Source organism: Vipera ursinii, assembly GCF_947247035.1.
Source record: "Vipera ursinii genome assembly, chromosome: 2".
NCBI classification, from domain to species: domain Eukaryota; kingdom Metazoa; phylum Chordata; class Lepidosauria; order Squamata; family Viperidae; genus Vipera; species Vipera ursinii.
The window spans coordinates 97028896-97045087 of NC_139513.1; the positions used below are offsets into that span (position 1 = coordinate 97028896).

At 37.4% G+C, this 16192-nt stretch overlaps 1 protein-coding gene across 1 annotated transcript in view; it reads right to left on the reverse strand.

Moving 5' to 3' along the window:
- The window catches only part of STK10 (serine/threonine kinase 10), an 83313-nt gene that overhangs the window by 57446 nt on the left and 9675 nt on the right, over positions 1-16192 (reverse strand). The window contains exon 2 of the mRNA XM_083352974.1: positions 292-456. Coding sequence (XP_083209100.1) covers positions 292-456 — 165 coding nt within the window. The remainder of the gene's footprint in view (positions 1-291; positions 457-16192) is intronic.

Genomic DNA, 16192 nt, shown 5'->3' on the forward strand with positions numbered 1-16192 from the left:
TGAGTTGTTGGGGGGACACAAAGGGAGGCTAAGCCAATCTCACTGTACACATGTTGTACTTTGACAATAAAGGTTCATTCATTCATTCACATTAACTGTATTTATGGAAAATATGTCATAAGCAAAATATTATATGAAGATATTTAATAAATAGCTTCAAGAAGACCAAGCTACACATAATTGGCATATGTCTGCTTGTGCACAATCTTACACACTCACACGATGTTAACATTCTTGAATAAATATAATGACCTGGAAAAAGAAGAGCGCTGCATTATAGAGTCCTCTTACCCATAATTTGCTATCATAATAAAAGGATCCCAGCAGCTTTACAATGTGTGGGTGATCACAAGTAGCAAGGATCTCTATTTCCACCATATAGTCTTCCAGCTCATCTTCACTTTTGGTCTCAATAACTTTGGCAGCAGCTAAGGCTCTGGTCTCTCTGTTTATGGCCTGTAATATATAAGTAAAAGGAACATTACATCTTGTGTGACAAACGGATGAATGCTACTCCACACACACCTGGAAGCACAATTTAGGGTTATGATTATTGTACCCAATAATAACCTAGGTGTAATTGGTACATGAGAGCATATATAAAACGTGTCATAAAATGTCTAAACATATATGCAATTATGGGAATTACTCAAATTAACTCCACAATCAAGGCAACAATCAAATATTCTATTATTAAGTCTGAAGGCAGCTCCATCTGAAACCATCATTGAGCAACTGCCATGGCTGAGGGATTACAGGGAAGAGAGGCAAATGTCTTTTTTTATGGTAAAGCCCTTGGTATGACATTATAAATTACCATTTTTGTCTATACCATAATTGGTTAGCTTACAAGATGAGACAGATTTCTACATTAAATTTCTGACCAGGTTGCTAGGATTACCGAAAGCAGTTAAAAGCTGCATGTATTCAAATCTGCATATGTACTTTGGTATATATCTGTATATCTAACAATGTTTGCAGCCCATTTATCAGCAAGCATTATACATGAACCTTAAGATTAAACTGGATGTCTCTCCAGTTTAAACAATTCTAAACAATTCATAAATGGGCATGCTGTTCAGAGCCTTCACCATCAATACATCTAAAGTAGGAAGTGAAACTGTGGAGCAAGAGGTAGTAATGTAAAGGCTCAAAGTATCTTAACAAATCAAAGCAGGATGGATCAAAGATATATAGGCAAAATGAATATCACTGAGGGTCCAAACTGGAAACATTGCAAATGGATTGTATTGTAAACAGAAAATGTAGAGCTCTTCAAGTTATATGGAAGTAATTCTATCTTTATAAACTGCTCTAAGATAGCTTGAGTTGAGTTGAAGGATGACAAACAGTGAAGTAGTTTAAATTAAGCAAACTCAAGTCTCTACCAGAAAGTCTCTAATACTTTACCTCCTCTGCATCTGGCACTTCATTATTAACTAAATTGGACAAATGAAGCCTTTTAGGAGAGCGTTTTCCAAATGCTGCTGTCTCAATTAGCTAGAGACAGATACTAGATATTAGAGCAGAGTTCTCCAGACTTGGCAATTTTAAGACCTGTGAACTTCAACTCCCAGAATTAATCAGCCACCCATGCTGATTGAGGAATTCTGGGAGTTGAAGTCCTCAAGTCTTAAACTTGTGTTTCCTGTACTAGAGGAAAAATGAATTGGCTCTCATTACTGATTTGCTACTGGTCAACTGAGCCAGACAAAGCCCGGCAGTCTCTATAAAGTTTTAACATCAGTTCTGAAAGCTTTTTGAGAAAAGTCCTGAACAGCAGTGGCCCTCCTACCCATCTTGGACAATGATATCTGATTCAGTTTCCTTGATCATCTGAACCCAATTCCCAGTGCTAACTCTCTTAATTTGGCCAAAATGTGAGGGAATGAGGAGCATACCAAGCAAAAGAGGGCAATGCATAAAGCCATAGTTGAATTTCTCTAGACTGCCCCATTGGCACCTGCCCTTTGGAACCAGTTACCCGTAGAGCTCAGGACTGCCCCAGATTTTTGTTCGTTCCGCCGGGACTTGAAGACCTGGCTCTTTGAGCTTTCCGGCCAGGACTGAGAACTTTTAATTTTTAACCTATTGTAATTGGGTTTTTTAATTAGAGTTAAGGGTTTTAGATTTTAATCAAGGATATTTTAATTTATTTTAAGTTGTTATTAACTTTTGTATTGTTATATTGTTTTAATCGCCTTGTGAACCGCCCTGGGTGCTATGGGAGAAGGGCGGTATATAAGTCTAAATAACAACAACAACAACTATTGTTGTTGTTGTTGTTATTATTATTATTATTATTATTATTATTATTATTATTATTATTATTATTATTATTATTATTATTATTATTATTATTTCCCAGGTCATTATCCAGGTAATCTGCCAAGGCATAGGGACAGCCAGTCAACGATTACACATATCATCCACACATAGTTTTTCTCCAGTTGACAAAAAAGGGATACTTAGGATAAGCTTTTGTGATAAACAGAGGTATACATATACAAACGGATGAATAGCAGAGACAGTAAAAGCCTTATTGAATAAACTTAACCAATCTATTTAAGTACCGCACAAGACCACATGCTCCACATCTTTGCCTAATACTCTGAATGTAGTATATAATTCTTTCTTTACTTGAAGACACGTAGCGGTACTTTCCACCCTGAATCTTCTGCAAAGCCCACATCGGGGTTTTGTGGGGTGAATGAGCAGAGAATTATGCTTCACTGGAAAATGCTAAGGGCTTGTTGTCTACATTACTGCTTTCTGTTTTTAGATCTCTGTTTATAATATCTTCACAGACAGTTTATAATGGCTTTTGTGCCCAGCATAAACATTCAAGGTGTGCTTGAGTGAGGACAACATTGGAAATGCAAGAATATGTTGGCTACTGCGATGTTATAGTGCTGTTTAGCAAGCAGCATTTTGGAGGCTGAAGCTGAGTTTGTACCCTTGCACCATCAGGCAAGGTGGAGAGACAAAAATAATAATTTTCTTTTCTTTTTAAAATGTTATTGTACTTCTTTTTAGAGAAGTGTAGTTTGTGCTTGCAAAACAAAAGATCAAAAAGCACCGGGAAATACTCGGGCCTACTGCGTGGAACTTACTACAGGAAACTACGTGCACCAAATGATAGAAAGATCTGCTCTCTCTCCCCACAGGGTGCAGAACTATTGGCTTGGAGTAGCAGAACACAATTCTACTCATCACAGGGCCACCACCAAAGTGATATTAAGAAGTATGAGAGTTTCCAACTGGGCAAAACAAACCAAGATCCTAGTGTCTACAAAGATTCTCATGGTTGTCATGGTTGTCCCAAGGTGCTTTTTCAAAAGGCAACTGGACTTTCTTTCTTTTTAGGATCCTAGTGATACTGGTTAGGCACCAGCTTTAAGAGTTCCATTATAATAAGGACCCAACCTTATTGAGACCCTCCAAATGCTGTACATCTTTTCTGGATTATGTGTTGGCATGGCTTTAGGAAATGAAATAGAAAGACTGTGGCAAAGGCAAGCAAGGGTAATACCAATAATAATAGGCACCTTGGGTGCAATCCCAAAACAACTGGAGCACCACTTGAACACCATTGGCATTGACAAACTTGCCATTAATCAATTGCAAAAGGCAGCCTTACTAGTAACTGCTTCCATCCTGCGATGATATCTGTAATACCATCAAACATCCACATCTGCCTATCCCAAGTCCTTGGTAAGGACTCGATAGGTAGACAAAAATGGCAAATCTAGTCTGAACATCTGGCTGACTGTGCGATGATCAATAATAACAACATCAACAACAATGATGATGATGTAGGGAGGGACCTTGGAGGACATCTAGTCCAACCCCCTGCTGAGGCAGGAAACCCTATACCATTTCAGACAAATGGCTGTCCAGTCTCTTCTTAAAAACCTCCAGTGTTGGAGCATTCACCACCTCTGGAGGCAGGTTGTTCCACCGGTTAATTGTTCTAACTGTCAGGAAGTTTCTCCTTAGTTCTAGGTTGCTTCTCTCTTTGATTACTTTCCATCCGTTGCTTCTTGTCCTGCTTTCAGGTGCTTTGGAGAATAGCTTGGCTCCCTCTTCTTTGTGGCAACCCCTGAGATATTGGAACACTGCTATCATGTCACCCCTCGTCCTTTTGTTAAACCAGGGGGAAAAAAAGTCAGATTCATTCTTACAAGAGAGTAAACAAATCTTGACTTTTTGTCAGTTTCTTTTTCCTTTTAAGCAACTTTTGTAATCATCTTTATGAAGAAATTATACAAGCTTGTAACAGAAGCATACAACCTGAAACTCCATTCCTGAGTAGCCCACAGTGCACTCTTTAGGGACTTTCTAAAGTTGTTACCAAATTATTATTTTAATGTATCCAAAGGTGAAATTATTAAATTCATTACCAAAAACAGGTTAATAATTCTGATTTATAAATAAAATGAAAACAAATGTACTTTTCAGCCCACTATTTTTTGGACTATGGCCCTGACATGTCACACAAAGATCAAGAATGGCATTTGGTATGAAAAACTTTTGGAAAATCCTGCCCCAGGACAGTAAATGGATTTATACTCTGCAGTGGAAGCGTCTGTTGAGTCATGCAACAAAGCCCACAAGACAGAGAGATATTTATGTTTATGTGTTTGTCCTCTGACACTCTATCCCATTACTCCATTAGTTGTCTATTTATTTATCCTTTAAATTTTCCAGACTCATATTTGCAGCAAAACTTATTTGCTAGATAACAGAGGCTACAATCAAATACGTTAATAGCTTGTTTTACAAGCCTTTTAATGCCTGTTAATTATTACACATATTGTTATTCTAATTTCCAGTAATCTCATTTCTAAAGCAGTAACTATAGAGCAATAGATCATTTGTAGAATAGCTATTTCAGGGAATAAAGGGAGAGATGAAACCATATGAAAGTAAACAGTGACAGAGGCCTTTCTGCCTCATCACGAATTTAATTCAGTTACTCTGATTGTCTAGTAGAATATTTCTATCATAATTTCTAAATTTGTGAAAGTGTGAAAAATGGAAATACAGACCAGTGAAGTTATATATTAAGTCAACAAACTTCTGTGATACATCTTGCCCTCAGGGCAAAGTACAATGCTCAAAGATTATTCTCAGTATGCTTTCCAAGGGATTTACAAATATATTACATTTCTTCATCTTCCATCTGTTCAGTGCAGTATGAAAATGATTTCACAGCATATGGAGTATGGTTGATAACAGCCAGAGGAGAAATGGAAGCGCTCATCAGAGAAAAAATGACAATGTAATGAAAGATTACAAACCTTATGTGGACTTTTTGCTGAAAGAAAAAAAAGATTGAATTCATGATTTCAGAACTCAGGGATTAAACAAGGATGAAGAGAAAGGTAGAAAATTTAAGATGATAATTACCTGATAGAAAACAGACAACATACAGTAATTGTATGTTTTCTTTTCCTTTTTATTTCCTTTTTCTATTTGACTTCCTATTTCTTTTTATTTTTGTATATTTTTGTATAATTTTACTACGTTGAAAAGTTCCCCCTCTCTCTGGGTGTATTAAAAAATGAAAACTTTCAAGTGATGAATTACCTTTAGACATGGCTTTTTTGCGTTATAGGCATACTTCAACAACTCATTCCACAGAGCAAGACTCAACCATTGCAATGTTCTCATGCACGCCTTAGCTTGTTCTGTGCTGGCCTCTATCAGGAAGCAAACTTCCTCTCATTTTAGATGGAAAGTGATTAAAACGTCTACTCCCATTATTTTTTTTAGGAATGAGAGCACATTTATTGTATTTGTTTTTTATCTGTCTTTTTTCATGCATCTATGGAATTTTTATATTTGTGATTTGTGATTAAATATTGAAAAAAATAAAGTAATAATGAACTATTTTGTTCAATTGAAGAGGGCTAAGAAACTCAAACAAGGGGCATCCATACATATATAAACATGCGACAACTGCAGGATAGAGTTACAAGATAGACTGCTTCTCTTCGGAGTTCTCTTCAGTTCTGCCACCTTCCATAATACCCAAACCCATTCCCTTTCACAGTTAGTTTTCAGTCCTGGGCACTTCCGAACACTAAGTATTAATTCTGTGTTCAGTAATCATGTTCCATCCTCACTGTTTGTTTTTCTATTTGTACAAAGTCTTGTATAAAGACCTCATATATTATAGGATTTCTGAGTTTGTTCGTGATACTTTGGTACCTACATAAACACTCACAGTCAAAGACTCGATTAGTACAGAGATTAAAGATAATTCTTTTGTATTTTAATTTCTTTTGAAACTCAATAAAGTTTTGTTAAAAAAGTAACTGTATATTTTAGCAAATGTAAGAGAAAGGATGTCTGTGAGAATTTAGCTGCAAACGGCTCAAGCTGCAAACTGATACTCTAGCCCAACTCACCTTAGCAAAAGGCTGTCCAGTGAACTGAACAATTTGGTGAGCTGTTATTAACAAACTTTTACTTGTGGGAACTGTGTGCCTGTTGTAAGAGCTGTGGCTCCCTCGTTTCTGTGGTTTGCGTAGTTTGCTTTCAGAGAACTCCTAGAAAAAGCTTCCTTTGAGACTAAACTTGGTGGAAATCATCCACAACATAAGAATGTAACATAAGGGTGGGAGATGAAGCCTTGTACTGTGTGTAAGGCATACATGTCTATATGCGATGTGATTTGGCTCCTCCAGGTTAAATCTGAACTCAGAAAGTGATGCAAAATTTCAGCTTATGGAATTGATCTAATAAATTACCCACATGATTAAATTTGGTAGTCACTCTGGCCAGATATGACTTCCTTTTTTGTGCCAAGTAGAAATGCATTATACTGATCACTTGTTGTCTGCAAACTCAGTCATTTGCAAATAAAATCAGACACTGACATGAATGTGTTTTCAAAATCTATTTGCTCAATATGCCATCTTTACAAAGAGGCTATTCTGATTTTCCATTTGTGAATTGTAAATTACTGACGTATCAAGAGACAGAGATGTGAGTTGGGTAAGAAACATGAGTTTTAAGTAGTGTCTTTCATCTCTAGGTTCTTTTGAAGGACATCCTGCCCTCTCAGCCAGTGTGGCAAATGGTCAGATATAACAGCAATTGAGAATCAACCTGGTAAAGAAGTTAGCTGGGGAGTTTCAAGGTCAGGTTCATCCAAAGAACACAATGGGTAGCCTTGGATCAATCACTGTCAACCCCACCAAACTCACAACATAACTGACTTGGGGGAAAATGCAGAAGAGAATTATATTTGTATAACCTTGAGTTCAAGGAAGAAAACCAAAATAAAAATCAAATAAAATAAGTTGGTTATCACTTGTGACTCAAAGCTAGGAATTACTGCCTTGAACTGAGCGGAGTTCAGGGTTAGAGATGCAAATTTTTCTTTTCTCATTTGTTTCCTGAAATACACTAAAAAGAATTGAAATAGTCATTTTCATATTATTCTTTACTCATTCAAATTATCTTTGCTGCAGTAACACGCATTGTGGATAGTTCTGCTTATTCCTAACATTTACTCATAAAATTAGCAAATTTAGTACCTTTATTAAATGTCAATATATGATTTGGTTATAACACATAAAGGCCCTCTAAGAAATACAGGATCTCTAAATTCTGCAGTAAGGTAAATCTGCAAAAATAAATTTAGAACTGAAAAAAATATCAGTATGATAATAAAATGGAACTATGTTTTCTCAACTTGAGACTCTTCTACATGTTCACATTTTTAGAAAAAATAGTTGAAGAAAACAGGAAAAAAAACAGGAAGAGTCATTGCATAAAAGGTTTTCCTTTAGAGCAATATGCACTTTTATTTTCTGACAGCGTAACTACCAACAGTTTCTGCTTCTTCAAAACGTATTGCTTTATCTACTAATAGACTCATAATTCTAAAATCTGAAGATCTGACCAGGCTAAGGCAAACTTCTGTATTCTTTCACACATTTCTGGGTACAAGAATTATGTTGCTCATATACTCTAAACAGTATTACATATTATTGAACAACATTTGGGAGGAGTAACAAAAGGGCATGTTTTTCCTTGGAGATATTAGAGGCATTGAAGTTTGTACCACAAGTACAAGTGCACAAAATTTCTTTCAACAATAAGTTGTTGTCCAATTATTTAACCTTAAATGGGGGACGCAAAGGTACAGAGTTAAAAAAATAAGGTATCAGTGTTATCACCTGAAGTGAATTCACAGCAGGTGAGAAGTGAAAGTAAATTCAAAGCAGCCATGTAGAAAGTCTAGTTGCACCCTTGAGCATTGTGCAGATTGTAATAAATGTATACAATGCTGTGAAAACATTATATGGCATTTTCAAGGGTGGTGCTTCCCATCTCGACAAATACAGATAGGTAGGAAGTTTGTATCCATTTCCTATCTAAACCAGGAGGACAAAATTGTTCCTCTGTTGCCAATATATTACTGAGAACTAATTTAAACAGCTATTTACATTCTGCTAAAGAGAATTTCCCTGAGGATGGGTTCCAGCATGAATCTGAAAGCTTGGAAGACTAAAACTCTAGTCCCATGGACCGACCCAGACTGGATCCCGCAACATTATCCTGGGTCACATATATTTGCCTTCATCTCTAGTTCCACATGAGCCTGACTTTAGATATCAACTGTGCCCAGTTTTTTGGTGCACGAGCCTCTTAGAGGACAACTAACAGCATTGACTTTTTAAAAATTTAGGAAACTGCTAGAACTGCAAACACACTTCTGATTTCAGATAAAAACAATGAAGCTGCTTCATTTTTGGCTGCTTGTCTTTTCTGTATTATAGTCAGAACTGCTGGCCTATGTCCAGAAAGGACAATGAACTGGATTCCACAGCACTAGGGGGTAGGTGGGTAGGAATTAGCTTGTTTCACTATTAAAGAGAGGGTGGGGGGAAAGCAATCCAAATTGCCTGCCAAAATACTTTCTCCATAAGGGATAGAGAGAGAGAGAGATGTTGTAACAGAAATAATTATACATTGAACAATAGCAGCGGAAATTACAAAATCCCTTTTGAGCTGTACTCAGTAACTAGAGTGGCCTTGCCGTTCATCTTTCAGAGGATGTGAAACAATGATTCAGGAAAACAAACTTGTACTTAGCACACTAATAGCTCTAGCAAGATGAGACAAAAATCCTATATTCACAAACTTCCAATATCTACACAATATTCTATTTTCCCCTCACCTACCCACCACAATTAAAAGACTGATATCAAAGTGTAGAGGGAAAAAAACTGGAATAGTAATTAGGAATTTTACATGACTGAGTAATTCTGAAGTACTGAATATGCCACTTATCTTTGGAAAATCTCTCAAGTTTCTCTTTGTTACGTTATGCATAAGTAGAGGACAAAACTAACATTAGGTCAGCAGCACAGTTTTTTCCAATGATCTTTCTCTTGGACTAAATCTCTACCAGCCCTAATGCAGTGCTACTCCTTAATATCACAATTCAGAATGGTGATATATACCATGGGAACACTTGGAATGAATAAAATCAGAATTCCAATAATTTCACATTCTCTTAAATAAATCAAACTAAAGACTCTCAGGGCAATATGAAATATGATGGTTTCTGCCAAACAGTTTCCTCTGTATCAAAGTCATGCAATATATTAATACAATACCTATAAAGCCCTAAATGGCTTGGGTCCGGGTTATCTCAGTGAACACCTGCTGCCGGCATCAAGCTCCCTTCGTCCTGTGCGCTCCCACAGGGAGGGCCTTCTCAGGATACCGCCGGTTAAGGAATGCCGGCGGGTTATTCCCAGAGGAAGAGCGTTCTCTGTGGGCGCGCCGACCTTATGGAACCAACTCCCAATGGAACTTAGGACTGCCCCCGACCTTCGCTCATTTCGCCGGGACCTGAAAACTTGGCTCTTTGAGCTGTCTGGCCCAGGCTGAGGGGTTTTAATTTTATTGGGTTTTTGTTTAAATTGGGGACTTGATTTAATTAATTTTAATCTGATTTTAACTTTTGTATGTTTGTTTTTAACTCTCCCTGTAAACCACCCTGAGTCCTACAGGAATAGGGCGGTATATAAATTTAATAAAATAAAATAAATAAATTATTAAAGTGAAACATACATAGATGTTCCTGGTGTGTTCTTTTTTCCCCACTTTGAAATGTTGAGTTGCATTTTTAAAGGGAGGGAGGCTTAAATAAAAACAAGGTATGGGCTTGCTCAGAGGTTTGGTATCCGCAGGAGATCAGGAGATGAAACATTCTTACTGTTTTTAATGGTCCTGTGTCAGTCATCTTTAATGCACTATTTGTGCAGCAGCTGGCAGTGAAGAAATCATGTTGAATACTGTTTCAATTATATAAATATGTAGCAATGTTTCAGGGTTTCTTGTTAAGGTCCTCAGTCAGATCTATGGCATTTTCAAATGCCACTATTTTGTGTTTATATACATTACTACACAAAAACTTTCTACACTTTTGTGGTGAAACGAAAACACTGAAAATTGTGAATGGATAAAGAAAATGGTAACCATTATGATTAAATAATTATCAGCAGCATTTTGAAGAACTTCAAATCCCTCTTTGTTTTTTAAAAGGTAATTTTGTCCAACAGGTGCTTTAAACAGCACTTGGTATCTCCCCACAGTTAAAAATAAAGGAATGCTTTATTCAAAAATCAATTCTTAGCCACATGCCTATTATGCACAGCCTGGAAGATTAAGCAGCTTTTTCTTTCCACCTCCTATCTTAAAGCTGCCAAAGTATTTTAATGGTTTAGCATTATGGAGAGCATTTTTCCACTTGATTTCAGAAACCTACAGATGTATTTGCAAATGCAGGTGATTGCCAAATTACCACAAATACTGACCCCTAATGCCCAATTAATTGTAAACCCCAACGGTTCCATTTTAAGAAAAGTATTGAAAGAGCCAGCTTTCATATAAAGTGAATGTGAATGGCTCTTACATTCCTAGCTAGCATAGCTATTACCATGGGAGTTCTGATCATAACACATCTGGAGGACATAGTGTTGTTTGTTCATCAAAATTTAAAGCTGCCCATATCACTATATCTATGGTGTATTTTTGAATGGCAGACAACAATTGGATAGGTTGGGAAACATTGCCCTAGATCAGGAGTTTTCACTCTTGGCCCTTTTATGACTTGTGGACTTCAACTCCCAGAATTCCTCAGCCAGCAAGCCTGGCTGAGGAATTCTGGGAGTTGAAGTCCACAAGTCATAAAAGGGCCAAGTTTGAAGACCCCTGCCCTAGATAGTTGTGTTTATCCCCAGCAACTCATCATGCTTCAACAGGATACTGACAATCTATACTAATTCTTGCAAATAAGAAGTAGGATTGTAAATATGATTTGTTACTGGAGAGGGGCACATGTAGTTTTCATACAGCTAAAGTTAAACATGAAAATATTCATTTTCAGACTAGCTAAGGCTGGGGTCTCCAACCTCCCAGGCCTCAGCCCATTACTGGGTTGTGGCCTATTCACAACCGGGCCACATGAGCAGCGGGCTGGTATGCATGCTTGCAGTGTGACTTGCACGAGTGGTGGACCAGTGTGCATATACATGCATGTGCAGCTCAACCTGTGCAAAACAATGTGCACATATGTGCATGAGTGCTGGCCCGCCACTCACACAAATCAAGTTGCGCATGCGTGCATGCACACGACAACCTGCCACTTGCGTGGCTGTTCCCCTCTCCCCTTCCCACTAGGCCACCAAATCGCAAAGGTTGGGGACTGCTGAGCAATGCCATTGCTATCAGTGTGAATAGGCAATATGTATTAGTAATTTCCCACTAAGTATATTGATGGGCCTGCTCTGGTCAAATCAGGGAAGAATGTCCATCTGACATTATACAAAACTTAAAATCATTACATCAGTTGTCAAGATTTCTGGCCCTGAAGCTATGTCTACACAGGTTTCCTTCCAAACTAGTCAGTAGTAACTGGTTCTCAAAATAGTCAATCGAATTCTGATTCAAAATAATGCCAATAAGAAATATGCATATTATGCGAGTAATTCTTAAATACATCAGACTTTCAAGAAACATGCAGGGCATTGCCAGTCATTAAAGAGCCCAGCTTTTTGCAGGATTCTGAACTAGCTGAAAACTTCAAAATGTTCCACTTGTTAAAAGCAGGAGCTCGTAAAGCAGGAGCATCAAATTTTTCAGAGTTGTGCAAAAGGATTGGCCTTTTTCATAGATAACAGGGAGGTGATTTTCTCTTGCATTCAGAAAGTCTAAAGTGTATTTTCAGAATAATTTCTAAGTGAGCACATCCCAAAGAGGCATGATTTCGAAGCAAAATTTATTTTGCATTTATGAGAATCAATCTAAGTATACACTGGGGGGAAATATCTATGGTGTATTTTTGAGGGTTACTTAGTGATTCATAATTCTTTATCTTCATCTTTGTCCTGGAGACCATATCATCTTATTGCTTGGGAAACATAGACCAGTGGCAGGGAATTTCCTTGCCCAGGATTTGATATTGCTCTTTATTTACAAGTATGGCACTATAGTATAAACAATAAATACTCGTAAGGGAAATTTAACCATTTTATAGTTTCCTGCTCAAGGTTTCAGAATGTATTAGTTTGTCATTCATGAACTCACAATATGGGTTTGGTTTGGTTTGTATCAATAATTAAATATATGACCTGCAATAAAACTGCAATAAAGCACTTACTTGCTCCACTTTGGTGTATATCTGATTAAAAGCTCAATTACTTAGAGCAGATAATATTGTGTTGCAAAACAGATTCCTCCCTGTTTTTAAAAGTGTCCTTGGTGTTCCAACAGCTTCATTAGGTACAAGATCACAATTTAACTTAGATATAAAGGGTTAACACCTCCAACTTCCAACAGCAGTTGTCAAGTTTCTTCATACTTTTGCTTAATAAACACAGAATGTTCTGACCCAGAACCAGATCATAACTCTGAATGTTTACATTTACAGTTGAAGCAGGCAGAGCGATTCCAAAGTTAAGGACTTTGTCAAGAACAATATGGAGACTATCAGTAATAATTGAGAAAAGCTGTTTTTTTTGTCATATGAAAAAAAAAATCATGGGGTGGATGTCGAAAACTGCATAAGGTAAAATAATAGAAGGTATTGCAACCTAGCTTTTTGATTGTAAAGAAACACATTTTAGTAGGAATCGCCTTCTTGGTTTCATGGAGCAATTTGCCCACCTAGCAGTAACTGAAAATGAAGTGCAAGAACACAGAGGTGGTACATACATTGCCCAGGAAAAGAGAGGTCACTTATAGAAATTTCTTGGTTGATCCCAAAGAATATATCAGAATAGGAGCATTCAGAAGAAGGTAGCCCTAATACAGAACGGCAGCCAAATATTCTCCTGTTGATATGTCAATCAGAATGTGTTCTGGTGAGGAACAGAAACTGTCCGTTAGTGGAAAGAGGAAAAAGGAAGAGTTGCAATCCAACTGAATTGCCCAAGGTGAGAGACTTGCCTAGATGCCAGTAAAAAAAGAAAGAATATTTAAAAATGCAGAAGTACTACAGTTGGATTGCACAAGAATCCAGGTGCATGGTCAAAACACATTCTTCCCCTTCCCTTCAACCCATGCCTTCCTTCTGAATTGTCACATGATTTATAGTACATCTGTCAAGGAAGGAAGCTCTGGTTAAAAAGATTCTTCCTAAAATGCCAAAGGCAAGACCCACACGAGGAGGTTAAATTATATAAACTTACAGCTCATACTGCCATTGAGGCTTTGCTTATGACTATTCGCAGCTGCACATCGAATGTAGTAAAGACAATTTTTTTTATTTATCCATATTTGGAATAATGGAAACAACATTCATTTGATATTTTTACTCCCCATAATTTTTCCACATGTGGATGCATTTTGAAAAAGCCAGGGCTGGACTGGTAGGCATCTGGCTATGGAAAACAAACTTGAAGAGAAAGAGAAGAAAGCTTACACACACACACACACACACACACACACACACACACATATATATATGCCATGTTGTGTATTATGTGCATGTCACTATACATAAACAAATTCACATGTTTATATATTTAACTGTTCTGAATCTGAACTCCAGTAAACATGCTTGCTCTTTTCTCATATATTGCAATGGCTAAAAAAGAAACAAAAGACTGTTCTGTGTAACTTGCTTGCTTCTTCCATCTTTATTATAGTTATGTTGCAAAGACATCAGGATGATTAATTGCTTTCTAAGTAATTCACTGCATCCTGTTTGAATCACTGATGTTTTAGGACATTATTACTGATACTATATAAAGGTTTTACTATTAGTTCCATATCTGGTTCTCCTTGTTAAGTCAATGTGGGTGCTGTTTTTATTATTCAGTATTTAGGAGACAAACAGCCTGATCAATAATAATTCAGAAAGGGAACACATCAGTCAAATTAGAAGAAAAAAGTCTAGTTTGTAGGTTACATTACATATTACAAAAAAATTGAGCCATGGTGGCATAGCGGTTAGAATGCAGTATTGCAGGCTAACTCTTGTCCACTGCCAGTTTGATCCTGACTGACTTAAGGTTGACTCACCTTTCCATCCTTCTGTGGTCAGTAAAATGAGGACTCAGGTTGTTAGGGGCAATATGCTGAATCTGTAAACCACTTAGAGAGTTCTGTAAAGCATTATGAAGTGGTATATAAGTCTATGTGCTATTGCTATACTACGATAGATCACAACCAGGCTGGGAAATATAACTTACATTTTCCCTCAGAATATAGATAATAATGCATTCATAAATAAACTCAAATACAATGGTATTCATCTCTTGTTATTATTATATTTATTTATAGTACAAGATAAATATAAAAATATAACAATACAATGATAGATCAAATGTAAACCAACAATAAACTTGTGCAGGAAAGCCTGAAACAATAAATTGTGTGAAAGAGCTACCAGATGACTTTTACAATCCACGGCTGTTTTTAGAAATTTGGCAACCCTTTTGGAAATGGCTGAAGTTTGGTCTCATAGCAGAAAAGCAGTGACCTCCTGCTCAGAAGAACAATTAAGATTTCTAACCATAGTCCAAGGAGGGGTGATTAGAACTCTGGTTTTATCTGCCTGAAGATCTAGATCTTAAATCTTCCACTCGTGATTAGCTGTGGTTTTATCAGGCCAAGGGGCAACTAATGCAGGGAAGGAAGGTCAAAAATAGGTCAGATCAAGGCTTAAAACAGAGTATAACACTCTTACAAGTCATTGCAAGAATGGAACTGTGTAAATAACCACTCCATTTAATTGTAAATGTACATGTCTAGTTGTTAGAATTGTACATTTCTTCCAGTAATAAATGAGAAGTTACCAGAACTTTCAGTTAAACTGTCTTTGTGTTTAGCCAACTACCTTCCTTTTGCTGAATGTCTGTGGAGATTCTCAGGTTATAGTTGTCTCAGATATGCTTCTTTTTTCTTCAAACGGCAACTGGACTGTGTTTTCCTTGAAGAAGAAGAAAATGTTTTGCTCCTCATCCAAGAAGTTTAATCAGTTCTGATAGTAGGGGGAGGGAAGGATAGGTACTGACAGTTAAGACTGGATAGTGGGGGAGGGGAGGGAAATGGAAAGATTATATTTCTTTGCAGTCATCTGGTCGTAAGCACTCTCTGAAAGCTGTTGAGGCCACTTGGGAGTTTATCTGTGCCCTCAGGGCTACTTGAATCAGGGTGCAATTGGTTGTGGAATCTTCTAGGAACTGCTATAAGGGCTGCGTTATAAACTGGAGATAGGTGGTAGCTTATTACTCCCCCTCTGCCAAAATGGCCTCAACAACTCTCAGAGAGAGTGCTAATGACCAGATGACTGCAAAGAAATGCAATCTTTCCATCCCCCACCTCCATCCTATCAGAACCTATCCTTCCAACCCCCTATCATCCAGTCTCAACTCTCAGTACCTAGCCTCCCATTCCCCCACTCCCCCCGCCATCAGAACTGATGAAGCTTCTTGGATGAGAAGCAAAACATTTTCTTCTTCTTCAAGGAAAGAACATCCCAGCTGCCTTTTGAAGAAAAAAGCACCTTTGAGTTTCCTCTTGCTGATTTAGACAAACGGACATGTTTTGACAATGGCTGAATCATAAGGAGAGTAGAATTAGAAGTCCGTCTAAATGTGCTCCGGACCCAAGATTTTCGTTGGGCATCCAAACACAATCCTGAGCAGCAGGAGAA